The sequence below is a fragment of the Cyrtonyx montezumae genome, unplaced genomic scaffold (assembly GCF_038088225.1).
Source record: "Cyrtonyx montezumae isolate F1298 unplaced genomic scaffold, pur_monq_1.0 scaffold_8, whole genome shotgun sequence".
Taxonomy (NCBI): Eukaryota; Metazoa; Chordata; class Aves; order Galliformes; family Odontophoridae; genus Cyrtonyx; species Cyrtonyx montezumae.
In genome coordinates, this window is record NW_027072089.1 from 4,342,347 (window position 1) to 4,356,300 (window position 13,954).

Here is a 13,954-nt window from a genome sequence, read left to right on the forward strand (position 1 = left end):
CTTCAGACAAGGTATACTTGAGACAATCCCATTCAACTGAAGGTGTTCCACCTGAGCTTGTACATTTCTTACCTAAATAGTTGAAAGATATGTTTTGAAGCTGCTGAGTTTATGACTATAGGTATGGTCAGCAGTAAGCACGTATAGGAAAACAGCCATGTGTTTTTAATGTTCAGCATTTCTGAGGCTTGGGAACTGAAAGCAGCCATGGGCGAAGTGGCAATGTGTTGTGAGATTTGCAGTGGGCTGTATCCCAGCTCAGTGTTTTGTATCTCCTAATGATGAATATGTGGGAGGGCCATGTCAAGAATAGTTTCCACTCCAGTGCGTTGATTGTGTAGTTGGCAGTGAGCTCAATTAAAGTATAATAATCTGGTAATCTCTCTCCTTCTCCATTCAGGCTCCTGTGCACTGAATAGAAGCAGTGAAAGGCTATAGCATTTGAAAAGTAGGTGAACTTCTTGCCTCTTTGTCTGGGTGGTTTGTGTCTCATCAACAAGATGACAAGTGGAAGAGACAACTCCCCAAATCGATGCTCCCATGCCTTGCATCATTACTACTGTTTATTTTTCTGTGAGATAACACTTGCTCTTTATTTTCCTTGATAGGCCACAGATTGGATTTCTAGAGAGCTTCCCACCACGGTGAAGAGACAAGCTGATGTGAGAAAGGAGATATGTCTGTTATGGGAAGATGCCATTTACCCTGTCTCCTAATTCTTTTCACACTTGTGTTCAGTGAGGAGAGAACTGAGGCACAGAGAGCAGGTATGCACTATTCCACTCTTGTAAAATAGCTGCTGGAGCTTTTACAAGGCTGAGATGCTGTAATTGTTATCACTGTAGGAAGGAAGCAATAAGAAATCAAGCAAGACATTTACTAATGAAAATATATAAAATAGAACTTAGGAATGGAGATAAGGAATCAGGGTTATGATTTAACTAGAGTTTCTGGTTTCCAGCAACCCAGAACAAAAGGAGCAGCATGCAATTTGTTCTGGATATGCCTTATCCATGGAGGTGACATGGAGATCACCCCTTACACTGATTTCAGTGGTTTTCACATTAGACCTGGTGAGTGAGTCTTTCTTCTGGCTGTGACTTTCCTAGTGAAATAAACAGAGTCAGGGTGTTCTTCATATCCTTCCATCTCATGGTTCATACTATCTAGCTGGGTCCCTGGCATGTTTTTTAGCCTGTGCCATTTAGCACTACCTGCTGAAATGCCACTGAATGATGTGTCCCTGCTTGAACAGGTGGCCTCCAGAGTTCCCTTCTAACCTCAACTAATCTGTGATTCTGTGAATGGATTAGAGAACTGTGCAATTGAGAGCCTGTTCCTACAGGTAGTCTTCACAAGGGCACATTGTTTTTGTGAGGAGAAGGAAGAGTTTATTTATCTGCAAGTGAATTATGCAGGGAATAACAATGGCTATAGGCACCTTATTTATAATAAGAGTCCAAAGTTGCTTAGAGACAGAGGGTTTCTCTGTTTCTTTCCAGGAAAGATACTATTTTATAGTCAGGACTAGTTCTTACTGAAAAAAAAAAAAAGAGTTTTTAGACTTTCAGTCTAAGGAATTGCTGCTTTGCAGAGGTGTTATGTGATGTGCTCAGTATGGAGAAGAGAAGGCCCTGGGGAAACCTCACTGCAGCCTTGCAGTATTTAAAGGCAGTTTACAAACAGGAGGAAGATTGACTACCAGACATGATCTGGTAGTGAACAGTTTTAAACTAAAACGGGAGATTTAGATGAGAATTTAGGCATAAATTTTTTACTCAGAGGGCATAGACTGCCCAGAGAAGCTGTGGATGCCCATCCTTGGATGTTCTCGCAGTGACAGGTTGGATGGGGCCCTGGCCAACCTTATCTAGTGCTTGACTTAGTTGTTGGCAACCATATTCATGGCCGAGGGGTTGGAACTAGATGATCTTTGCAATCCCTTCCAACCCAACACATTCTATGATTCTTTGTTTTTATGTTTCTATTATTTTTGTTTTTTAGTATCAAGTTTCAGAGGAAGAACTACTTATCAACAAAGTGAAATCTCATCTTTTCTAGTGCTAGTGGATCAGTTATGGAAAGGAAGTACCATTTATAATTTCATTATATAATTACATTAAATAATTTTGGGCTTATGGCTTCTTTGTGAGCTATTTTTAATGGCAGTGTAGCAAAATGGTTGAGCTAGCATCTGAACAGGTGATTGTAACTCTTGGAATTGTGGTTCCACAGAGCATTCCTGTAATTAAAAAACTGAAAGTTCACTTTCTATGAATTATGTCCTAATTCCCTTAACGTGAACCATTTCTGCCAGTAAACAACATTACAATAGCATTCTTGGAAAACAATCAATTTTGCCCAGCAGTGGACAATGCAGTAATAAAAATGCAGATTCATAACTACTAAAAGCTTTTCTGCAGCATTTAATCTCACCACCATCAGCAAAGAATGACTTACTTTAAGAAAATAATCATAAAAGACCATATTTTTCTGCCCTGCAATACTGCCTGAATAGGCATCACTTTTTAGACTTCAGAAACACCTCGTTTTAAGGCTCATTGCCCTTGAACACAGATAGGATGAATTCTTTCTGTTCTGTTTGTTTTTAAAGTACAGTCATCTCATCTGGTGAAAGTCATTAAACTGAACAACAGGAAGGTCTTTACTCCGTAGGTTTTATAGTTAAACCTTTATATTTTGTAGTTAGTCTCAGTTAATATTCTTTCTGACAGCAGAGATTAACAGTGATTTTTTCTTTCCTTATGTAAATCAGACATTTCTGTTACATCCTTTATATTCTGCAAAGAACAAACAGAGCTACACTTATCAATCTAGAAAATACATATGGATGTAATCTAATTGATATTTCATAACTTAAAACCATATATTCCAACATCTTCACACTCTCTCTGCTTGTGGAAGAATTACTGTAGTCTCTGTATAATAGCTTTCAGGTAGCTGCTCATGTTGCTGATATATCCATCCAGATCCTTCTTGCTCTGTGGTTACAGTCAAGGATTTCCTCACTTACAAAATTCCATCACAAAACATGATCCCATATGGACATCCCATATGGACACGACCTCAATCCCATATGGACAGGTTTTTCCCTTTGACACAGGAGGAACAGTAATACCTGGTCGGGTCTCTGGGATGTCCCCTACAACTGAAGAAAATGCAGCAATAGATGATACTCATTTTTTACCATCCATAACATACTGAGTATATGTTCAGCCTCTCTCACTGTTATCATGTAGTACCATGAGTGTTGCTCTACAGTGTTATAATGCCTGATTGTAATGCTTCTTCTCTTATCTGAACACAAGCCCTATTCATCAAGTCCTATTTATGTCACTGAGCCATCCACACACTCCAGTTCAGAGGACTGTTGTGAAACTCCTGTCCTCTGTAGGGCAGGTGCACAACATGAAAGTGATCAATAGCAGCAGAACTAACATTTGAAATGTAAGTTCGAATGTGGGTGTGGGTGAAGGCTGCGTGACCTCCCTTTAATTCAGAAATCAGAACTCTGTGAAGAAATATGCTAACACCATCATACCCATCCACCTTTGACAGTATGTTTCATATTTCCATTGACTGAGCTAGCTGTCATGCAAATACTTGGATGAACTGTGTATGATACCTCAATATTCTTTGGTCTGTACTAGGGAAAAATTCCTACTCCTCAGCTAACACCTGCAATGGATGCCTTTACATTAGTACTTTACATCTGTTCAGGAGTGCAGAAAGGATCAAATATTTCAAGTATATCAAGTATTTCCAAAGGCCAGGGGAGCCACAGGTGAGAGGTCAGGATTGAGGGTGGTTCAAGCAAGAATCCAGGTCATCAGAGAAGCTCATAGTGATGAAACAGGTCCAAGATCAGGCCAGGAACATGAGTCAGCAAGGCAGAGTGCAGATGGGGTCTGAAGACGGCAGCTGGGGTCAGCCACTGTCCAAGCAAGTTGATAGAAGTGAAGCATGTCTGAGGTGATAAGACAAGGGGAAGTGTTTTCAAACTAAAAGAGAGATTAAAACATAAGGAATAAGTTTATTTTATAGTAAGGATAGTAAGCCATCAAAGCAGGTTGCCCAGAGAGGTGGTGTATGCTCCATCTGCAGGCATTCAAGGTCAGGCTAGATGGGACTCTGAGCAACCTCATCTAGCTGTATATGCTCCTGTTCATTGCAGGGAATTTGAACTAGGTGACCTTTAAGAGTCCTTTCAAACTCCAAAGATTCTGTGATTCTATGATATAATGTATCTTGGTCACTGGTAGACATTTATTTGCTGCAGCCTGGCTGGAATTTATCTGTGTGTGAAAATGCACAAACAATATGGTGAGGATGTCACTTACTGTTGTATAGAGAACAAAACTGCTCTCAAAGAGCATACTCATAGACTTACAGTTTTTCTTGCCTTCTACCAGATTTTCTGATCAATGGAAGTAGGTTTATCAGTCCAGGTCAGAGCATGGAGGAAGTTAATGCCATGGTTGTGATATTAATAATGAAACGGTGAAGGCATTTGTATGGACCGGTCTTCTGTCTTGAATCAATTTGGTTTCCACATGTTTTGTCAAATTAGCCCTTTAGGTTTGGTTCAAACAAGCAGTTGTACTTGTGAGATGATGTAGGACAAGAACTAATGTGGAAATGATGGCTGGTGGGTGTGACCATAGGTAAACTATCTCTGTAGAGCCTTCAGTCTGGAAACTGTGTAGTTTGTTAGGTACTATGACTTATAATGGTAGATTAAATATATACCATGTTTATTTCCAGCTATGGCATAATGTTGATATATCTTGGTCATCTCTGGGAATTTTTATGAATATTTTCCCTGCTGGTTTGCATTCAGAGAGAGCTAGAAAACATCTCCTGGGAGATTTATTTTCTTGGCAGCTGACAAATATGTAATCAGTCTGGTTTCATAGGGCAAAAAATCTGCAATTAAAATACATTTGCCTTTCAGATTACACAGACCACAGATTACAAATATCATGGCTGGAGCCAGAAGGGTGTTTGTGGAGATGAGTGAATTTTTTCATTACAAAGAAACTGCCTTTTGTTGTCAGGGAAGCCATTCCAGTATTCAGTGAGTCATCCTTCAGTCAATAGTCAATGGCAGACAGATTCAAAATCAAAATAATCATGTTATAAAGTTGTTTCACCAAGCTATGATGCTGAGCAGAAGAACTGCTTCTAGCTAGGAATACATAAGTCATAATGGTAATACAGGAGGGAACGCGAAAGCTTCACAACTCAAGGTCAGATTGGCATAGGTAAGGTCATAACAGGTCTCTTGAGCTGCCAAGGTCATTTCAGAGCATTTCCTGAGCAAACGGACTGCAGTGAAGTTTTTAAAAGAGAAAAATAGCTTCATATACATGCAGATGGTGTAGGTGAAAGATTGAGCAGAGGAAGTTAGTAGTGCAGGAAGAGAAAGGGTATGCATTTCAATGAGAACTGTGCGCTGATCTACTGTAGATCTGAAACAGAAGAAGTGAATCACAAGGAGGAACGGCTGGGAATCTGCACTTTCTCTGCAGAAGTAGGAGAGGGTTTGTTGTCTCCTTGGCATTGCTCACTGAGGAACCATGCCTGGGGAATATTTGTTATGCCTGATACTTGCATTTCAACTTTCCTCAGCAGTACATTCTGCCACTTTTGCAGGTTGCAAGAATGTTCATTATGACCTTGTTTTCATCTTGGACGCCTCCTCTAGTGTCGGGAAAGAAGATTTTGAGAAGGTTCGGCAGTGGGTGTCGAATTTGGTGGAAACTTTTGAGATTGGTCCTGACAAAACTCGTGTCGGTGTGGTGCGATACAGTGACCAGCCAACCACAGAGTTTGACCTGGGAAAGTACAAAACCCGTGAGGAAGTCAAAGAGGCTGCCCGAAAAATTAGGTATTATGGTGGTAATACAAACACTGGAGATGCTCTCAGATACATCAACACTTACAGTTTTTCTAAAGAAGCAGGTGGGAGACTTAGTGATCGAACTGTTAAAAAAGTGGCTATCCTTCTTACTGATGGAAGGAGCCAGGATTATGTCTTGGATCCAGCCAATGCAGCACGTCAGGCTGGAATTAGGATCTTTGCTGTGGGTGTTGGAGAAGCCTTAAAAGAAGAATTGGATGAGATTGCTTCAGAACCAAAGTCTGCTCATGTGTTTCATGTCTCTGATTACAATGCCATCGATAAAATTCGGGGGAAGCTGAGAAGACGTCTCTGTGAAAGTAAGTAGACTTTGTATTTGTTTTACACAATGATAATTAATATTTTTGATTAGCATGTAGGTGTGAAAAGCTGTGATTTTTTCCTCTCATAGTTCTTTATTTTAATGTCTTCTGCTATCTTCCATTCTGTAAGAAGTCGTTTTACTATCTGGATTGTGTTGAACTGCTTTCATTCTGGGTTCTTCTGCACAAGTTAGCTTAAAATATAGATCAGCTTCTAGTGGTCAGCTAGAAACCAGATTGTGAATTCTCTTTTCATTTTGAAATAGTTCAGCTGCCCTACCATATTTTGGACTACTGAATGAATTTTATCTGATTTATGCTGACATTGGTGAGAAAGCTGACAATCTTGTTAATAACCAAATTTTGGTTAACATTGTGTAGGAATCATTGTGTTGTTTTTGTGTTTTCTTTTTCTTTTTTCTTTTTTTTTTGAGTGCGGAAGTTTTTTATTTTTTTCTGTTTTTTCTTACTTTCTGTCTGTATAAGATTAAAAATAGTGTACTGTATAATGTACTGAGAATATTCCCTTAGGAAACAAAAGGGAACTTATTGTTTTCTGCCTTTCAACATCTTAACTCTACTGACAACTAGTGTTCACCAGTGCTCTGCCTAGCAACCCGATAAATCTGATGTTTAAAATGGTGTTTAGTAGAAAACAGTGATAAATCACTCTCCTGGTCTTGGTTTTGCTGCTTTTCAGTGTGTGTTGTGGTCATTTTCTGTTCTTTGGGTCAAATTAATTAGATACTGTTCTGGATCATAGGCCTGAATTTGAAAGACAACAGATGAAACTCTCTGGAATGCTATAACACGTTGCAATGTCAACAACCAGGTCTGAGGGCTAGGAAGTTGCATTTCTGCCTGCTGGCAGTAACTTACCTGGAAAGAAGAAGTTTGATGTTCTATTACTGCTCCCCATAAAATCCCTTTGCAAGATGTGTTAACTTAATGCTCTGGACTTATGAATGCTTCTTAAATAGAGAGTTGCACATGCAGATATAGTCCTGTTGACACTGTCCCACAATGTCATGATTTGACTGCTTTTTTGCTGCTTGAATAAAAATGCTTGTAGATAGTGCAAGTCTGATACTAGTGAAAATCATGCTGGCTATTCACTACGCATTGCAGATTGAAGGAACTAATGTTTTTCCGTGAAAATATATATAATTATACACTATGACCAGAGTAGAATAAGGCAGGATAAGCCCTCCTTGGCAGATATACTCAAACAACTCAAGCAACCTCCTACTACAACTACTACAACTGCTGAACAACCAAATTCTAATTTTCCTTTGAAAATCTGTCACATTTCTATTCCAGAATAACTTTTTTCAGTACTTCTTACCTGTTTGTTGCCCTCTCAAGAAAACAATTGCATGTTTGGCAGAGCATAATGACATTTGTTTGTGGCTTTCAAAGTCCATAGTACATTCTTTTATGTGTATGTCACTCCTCAATAGATCCCAAAGGATTACTAGGAGCATATTTCATCCATATGTGATAATTGTCTCTCTCCAAGGTGTTTGCTTCCACCTTCACCAGTAGTTTTGGTGTGGAGATATAAAGCCTCTGAAAGGGTAAATGAAAGGGAAAATTTTAGTTGTATTGACTACAGGAAAACTTAAGGAGAAAGCAAACTGCTATATGGATTGGTTTCTATGTAAGAACAAAGGGAATTGGACAGCTGTCGATGAACATTATTAATTAAATAGGAGCAGAAAAGAAGGGAGTTAGCTGAACAAACAGTGAGTGGATAATTTGTACATTTTGAGGACCATTCAGGCAGAATAATGAAGTGTAAGATAGTTGGCAGTGACAAGGAGAACTGACCATCCAAGTGCTCAGGGTATTTTGAGACAGGCAGATGCAGCATAAAAAGGGGAGTTAACAATTAAGGCAGCAAACACAGGTGCATTAAAGTCTATCAGTTGTTGTAGTGAAATAATTGCCACAGCAACAGCAGTTCTAAGAAATAGGTCAGCAAAAGTTGTTACTATTGGGTGTTTTTCTGATTCAGAGATCCCAGCAGGAAGGTGTAACATCCCTAGATCCTTCATTCCAGCCTTGGTTCAGGAGACTTTCTACTCAATATCTGGCTTCAGTCCTTCTCACTATACTTGGAGCTCAATCCTGTCTTATATTAACATAGAGACAGGGTAACCTTTCTTTGTCATGTGCATTTGTGAAGTGGAGCTGTTTTGGAGAGAGAGCTGGGGGAGAGTCCAATCTCTTCTGGTGCCTGTTACACTTTTAAATGCTGTTTTAATATGGCAAGAACAGGGGAGGAGTTCACTGTAAAGGTTATGTCTTACACATATTTAGAAGGTAAACTTATAATAGATTTTGTAGTTAACACTCTGTAATTCTAATGTGACAACTCTGAATAAAACAGGAACACACAAAACACTGGTGGGTGGAGGACATGATGAGGGCATATGCCAAGATGCTATTTAGTTTGTGCACGTTCTGATATAAAAGTATGTATCATCAGAGCCAGCCTAGGCTTTTAATAGATGCAGTCCTCTGTGAGCTTCTGGGAGACATGAATCAGTGAGTAGAAATGATAGAGGAAAAAATTTTTTTGTTGTAATGACCAATGATGAGTTTTCCAGTCCTTCTACTACTGTATTACGAAATGGGAAGACATGTGCAGTGTTGAAAATACAGGATTTCATGCCAACAGCTGTTCATAATCACTTGTCTCTGGTCTTCCTGGCTGTCTGTCCTAGACTCCATCATTCCATCTTGCTATATCTGACTGAATTTATTGCTAAGAACATGCCATTATGTGCATTAATAACTTTTTAGCTCCCATTTGATCTTATGGAAATGAGCAAGACAGAATCAGAAAATTATGTCTGCTCAGTGAGACATTGTGGGAGTTATTTTTGCCAGAAGTCTCCAATTCATTGTGGATATATTTAGAAGGTAAAAATGGGTGATTCTTTCACAGGACAGTGGGAGAGATGTATTCTCTTAAAAATTCCAGACATGCATTCTAAATAGAGTTTCTGCTTTAATGTTGTTTAGATAAAAACAGGCAGCTATATGGAATATTTAAAAATACACTGGCACCTGCTTCTGGTAGGTAAATAGTAGGTTTATGCTTGTCAAACAGAGCCAACTGTTTCAGATTCAATACAGGTTTCATTTTATGCTGAAGTTGATATGTTAGTGCATATATATAAAACTGTTGACCTGACATGAATCTGGTGGCTCTGGAGGTTAACCTCGATAAGGAAAACATTGCAATGGTGCCATAGAATGCCCACACGTGGTCAGAGATTATAATTCCTTAAACAAAGCTGATTACAGTGTTCTGGACCAGATTTTTCTGCTGTTGTTAAGACAGACAGGTGAAAAGATGCTGCTTGCAAAACCGAGCAAAAATGTTCTCCTAAAGCATTCTCAATCTTCATAAATGAGAAGCCTATGATTTGGCAAACTTGGGCTACCATATGTATGTATGATTTCTAATCCTCTATTGCAAAGCTTCTATTTCACAGTTTGAAATTTGGCATGAGAGCTATAGTTTCTGCTAAAGATTATTTTTTTCTACACCTATAGGAAACCCACAAGCAGATGTTTTTTTAAGGAAGTACTGTGCTCAGCATTGGTCCATGACCATTAGTGAGTAGTATTTATAATGCAGTTCTTTCTAAGATCAGTTTTCAGTAGCCTGTGAGCTTAATTTGTCTTTCACAATGCGTTCTTCTGTAAGTATAAGGAAGACCAAAGGACTTCAAATCAATCTCAAATTCTTTCCAGGCATGGTGAACTAGAGCTGAAATATTTCAGTGTCTGGTGGGTACCAATACTTTATCATTGATTTCTATGCGGATACCAACTCCAGCAGCATGTGCTCAGATGATTCATAAAGTATATTCTTCTATTTTGCATTTGTCTCTTTTGATTTTGGGTTGTGTGTGCAGTGTGTGAAATGTTAAGTCCTATAGTTCCACAGTTCCAGAACTGGTAAAATATCAGAGCTCAGGAGCTGAGCAGTGACTTCTCTTTGATTCAGTTCCTCTGCAGATTATTTAGAAGAAGCTATTTTCCCAGATTGCAACTGCAGTCCTACTGTACAATCTCCAATTCACTTAAATAACTTCCTATTTTGCTTGTGACTCTGAAATGAATAGATTTATTCTGAGATTAGCAACAGTGCTCTTTTACGACCAGTTAAACCCAGCCCTGCTGCTAAAAATGTCTTACTCTTCCTTGCTTGCTTCTCCCATCTGTCAGCACAGGCTTTTAAGTGGCCCTGCTATGAACTACAGCAGGGAGCCAGTGAATGTCTTTACTTTCTTTCCTGGATTAGTTTTCTCTCAGATTTAGTTCACAGTGCAGCCACATGGCTGCTTGCTGTCCCAGAGGAGAAATTGGCATGAAGTGAGTACAAGTAACTGGAGACAGGAGGAAAAGCTTGCATCTTTTGGTACCATGCTAGTTCATACCAGCTTGATGGACTACATAAGCATTAGCTAAGGGCTAAAGAAAGCTGAGCAGAATCCTCCATGTGTTCTCATTATAAATGTGAAGTGGTGCTTTGCCACAAAGTGGATTGCTAGGCAGGTTCGTCCCATTCAAACTCAGCTTCTAGGCTTCAGCACAGCCTGCTTTGCCTTGAATATGCTGCCTGTTTAACAAAAATATCCCACTGCAGACCGATCTCCTCATGATTCTATTATTTTATCTTAAATAGATTTTTCAGTACCTGTAATTATTACTGATAGGTGGGATGGGAAAGCTGGCCACTGCTCTAACACGGACACGAAGTGTCTGTCGGTCCCTCCAGGCAGCACATGGATATTTATGTGATCCTACAGCTGCTACCTTCTGTCCCTCAGCTCTGAAAAGTGATTTATCAATTTGTTTTTCTTTCTTTGTGTGCTGGAAAGTGCACGCGTTTTTGTGTAAGTGAAAGAGTGACAGTGAAGAGACAGTTCAACCTTGCAGCAGATGTGATCTTGTTTCTGCCTTTTACTTAGGGAACAGAAGTATGGATCCAATAATCAGTGAAGCAACATAGTTTTAGTAGCAACTCCAGGGCAGAAAATGGAGTTACTTCTGCTCATCTTTGATGCAGCTGAGAAAAACAGCCTGCTACCGACCACTGGAAACCCTAACAAGGGATTCTGAAAGCAGAGATTCAGTAAAATGAGATCAATTAAATCTTTTGCACTTGCCTTCTTTTTATTTCCAGTTTCTTTCTTTATCAGTTACATTCAAATAATAATAGTATCATAAAACTCTAAACTGCCAACAATACCTTGTCCAAAATCATAGAATCTAGTTGAATGATAACATCTATCTTAGCTTGAAATAGTTTTTCTTGCTTTTCAGAAAAGAAATCTCTCTGAACAATGTTTAATGTACAGTAAAACTAATTGTAAAGGCAGAAAGAATGTTAGGCTTATGACAAATAAAAGTGAGTCTCAGACATTAGAAAGAAACACTGAGACAATCAGGAAAAGTATGAGTCTCAGTGGCAGGAGAAATCACATCTTATGAAAAAATAATGTGCTATTTAGAGAATGAAAAGAGGAAAAATACGGTGACTATGGGAGCCATTCCTAAACAGTCTAGGAATTAAAGAGAAATGCAGATATAGGAACAGACAAAAAGCTGTAACATATTGTCATGTGCTCAGAAGTTATTATCAGCTTGTTGCTCAGCATTGCCTGCAGCCCTCATTGATTTTGCAGGAGCTTGGAGTGCTGAGCACTTTCAAAAATGAGGACATGGAGCCCAACATATACCAAATGCAGTCAGGAGGAGGCTTTCTACCAGCTACAATGGGCTCCAAATGATGTAGTGAAAGAAAGGGCTTGTCCTTGGGACAACCCTATCTGTCTTGGTATTCCCTTTGTAATGGACCAGAAAGGAGTCCTCAGCAGAGCAAATGAACTCTGACCGAGACTTCTGTGTGTAAACTCTCAGCAGGAGGCTATGGCAAGGAACTAAAAAGCCTCTGAAGTTTCAGGCTTAATTACAAGCTTTTCTTATCATGCTAAACAGATAGATGAACAGAAAACCCTTGCCAGGTGTCCTTTGCAAAGCTAATAGCTCTCCTGTGCAGCCAAGACTTTTTCTGCACTTAATTTACAGACCCTTAATCTGACCTTGCACTGGAAGAATGGTAGTGCTCTGGAACAGGCTGCTCAAGATGTGACAGGTAGAAGTAGGCAATGAGGGACACAGTTTAGTAGGCATGGTGATGATGGGTTGATGGCTGGCCTCGATGATTTTAGTGGTCTTCTCCAACCTTCATGATTCTATGACATCTCTTCTTCCAGTTCTGTGTCTTTTTGATCTGTGTTTATGAGACCAGGATGTTTATCTCTGAGCCTAGGACTAAAGCAAAGCTTGTCATTTAAATTTCTAAAGACTTACTTTGAAATTTCCTAGATAGGTCTCTGATACATTTAAGACCTATGTGGACTCTCTGCTACACCCGGAAGTTGTTACTTGAATTCAAACTCATATGAAATAATTATTTCCTTTTTCATCCAGCAGTAATGCTCAGCAGTGCCTCAATAAAGGTAGGGAGGCATGGATGTGTTCCGGGTCCTTGGAGACATTCAAGGTCAGGTTGGAAAGGGCTCTGAGCTGACTGATCTAGCTGTAGGTTTCCCTGTTCAGTGCTGTGGAGTTCGACTATATGACTTTTAATGGTCCTTTTCAACTCAAACAATTTTCTTTCTGTGACAACATAAATTGATTCATAGTTTCTTCTGTGAAATTTTCTATGTTTTTTGGTCCTTTCTGTCACTGAACATAATTTCTAATTTTATTTTAAGTGATCTGGGCCAACAGACAAAATTCAATTGCTATGTACTGATCTGCTTAGAGTATTTCTTTCTCAGTGGTAGAGCCACAGCATGGTTATGTTGGTGGACTATTTTTGATATTAAATTGCAGGGTGCTTAAATACCATTAAGGCCCCTGTAGGTTACACCCTAAACCAAATTCTTTTTTAAATTGGTAATCTGTTTATAATGTAAAAAAAGCATTCAGGTAATTTTGAACACCTAACTTTTTGATGAAGTGGTAAATAGTCCTGTGGCATTAATGCAGTTGCAAATCATGGTGGGTGTTCTGGAGTTCTGCATAAAATACCTTTCAACGTGCTTTCCATTTTGGGAAGTGCAAGTACTAATGTTAATACTGACCAGGAAAAGGAGGGGTATCTCACAGGAAGAATAGCTGGATCAACTAGATACAGTGATTTTTGTCCCTTGTTGTTCCTAAACTGTTGAACAGTAGCCTTGTATGATGTCAGAAAACTGAGTTCATTTCATTATATCTTAATAGTAAAAATTGTTAGTTTGTCTATAACTTGATCCAAACTCCAGGAAACTGAAAAATACATACAAACATACATATTATGCATGTGTTTTTATGTACACTCTGGAAAACAAAGCTGTGTCCTTTCAGCCTGAGGCATCAGTTCTTTTTTTTTTTTTTTTTACAATCTTGCAGATAAAAAACATAAGATGTTAAAGCCCTAGTGAAGATGAAATACAGGGCATTTTTACTGCAGTATAACTACACAAAATCAACCAATCCACCACTGCTGGGCAAGACTTGGTTTAGCTACACTGCAGTCAAAATCCCTGTGCTTTTTTCCCCCAGGTTTTTATAGCAAGATGGATAACATATATTAGTTATTTGCTATAAAAGACTCTCACTTTTGGCAGTGAAA

The 13,954-nt window shown here is 39.0% G+C and overlaps 1 protein-coding gene across 1 annotated transcript in view; it reads left to right on the forward strand.

Annotated features, from left to right (window-relative positions):
• The first annotated feature begins 430 nt into the window (after nt 1-430).
• The window catches only part of COL22A1 (collagen type XXII alpha 1 chain), a 198,059-nt gene continuing 184,535 nt past the window's right edge, over nt 431-13,954 (forward strand). Inside the window, exons 1-3 of the mRNA XM_065752765.1 lie at nt 431-448; nt 609-767; nt 5,677-6,243. Of these exons, the coding sequence (XP_065608837.1) occupies nt 677-767; nt 5,677-6,243 (658 nt within the window). The 5' untranslated portion in view covers nt 431-448; nt 609-676. The remainder of the gene's footprint in view (nt 449-608; nt 768-5,676; nt 6,244-13,954) is intronic.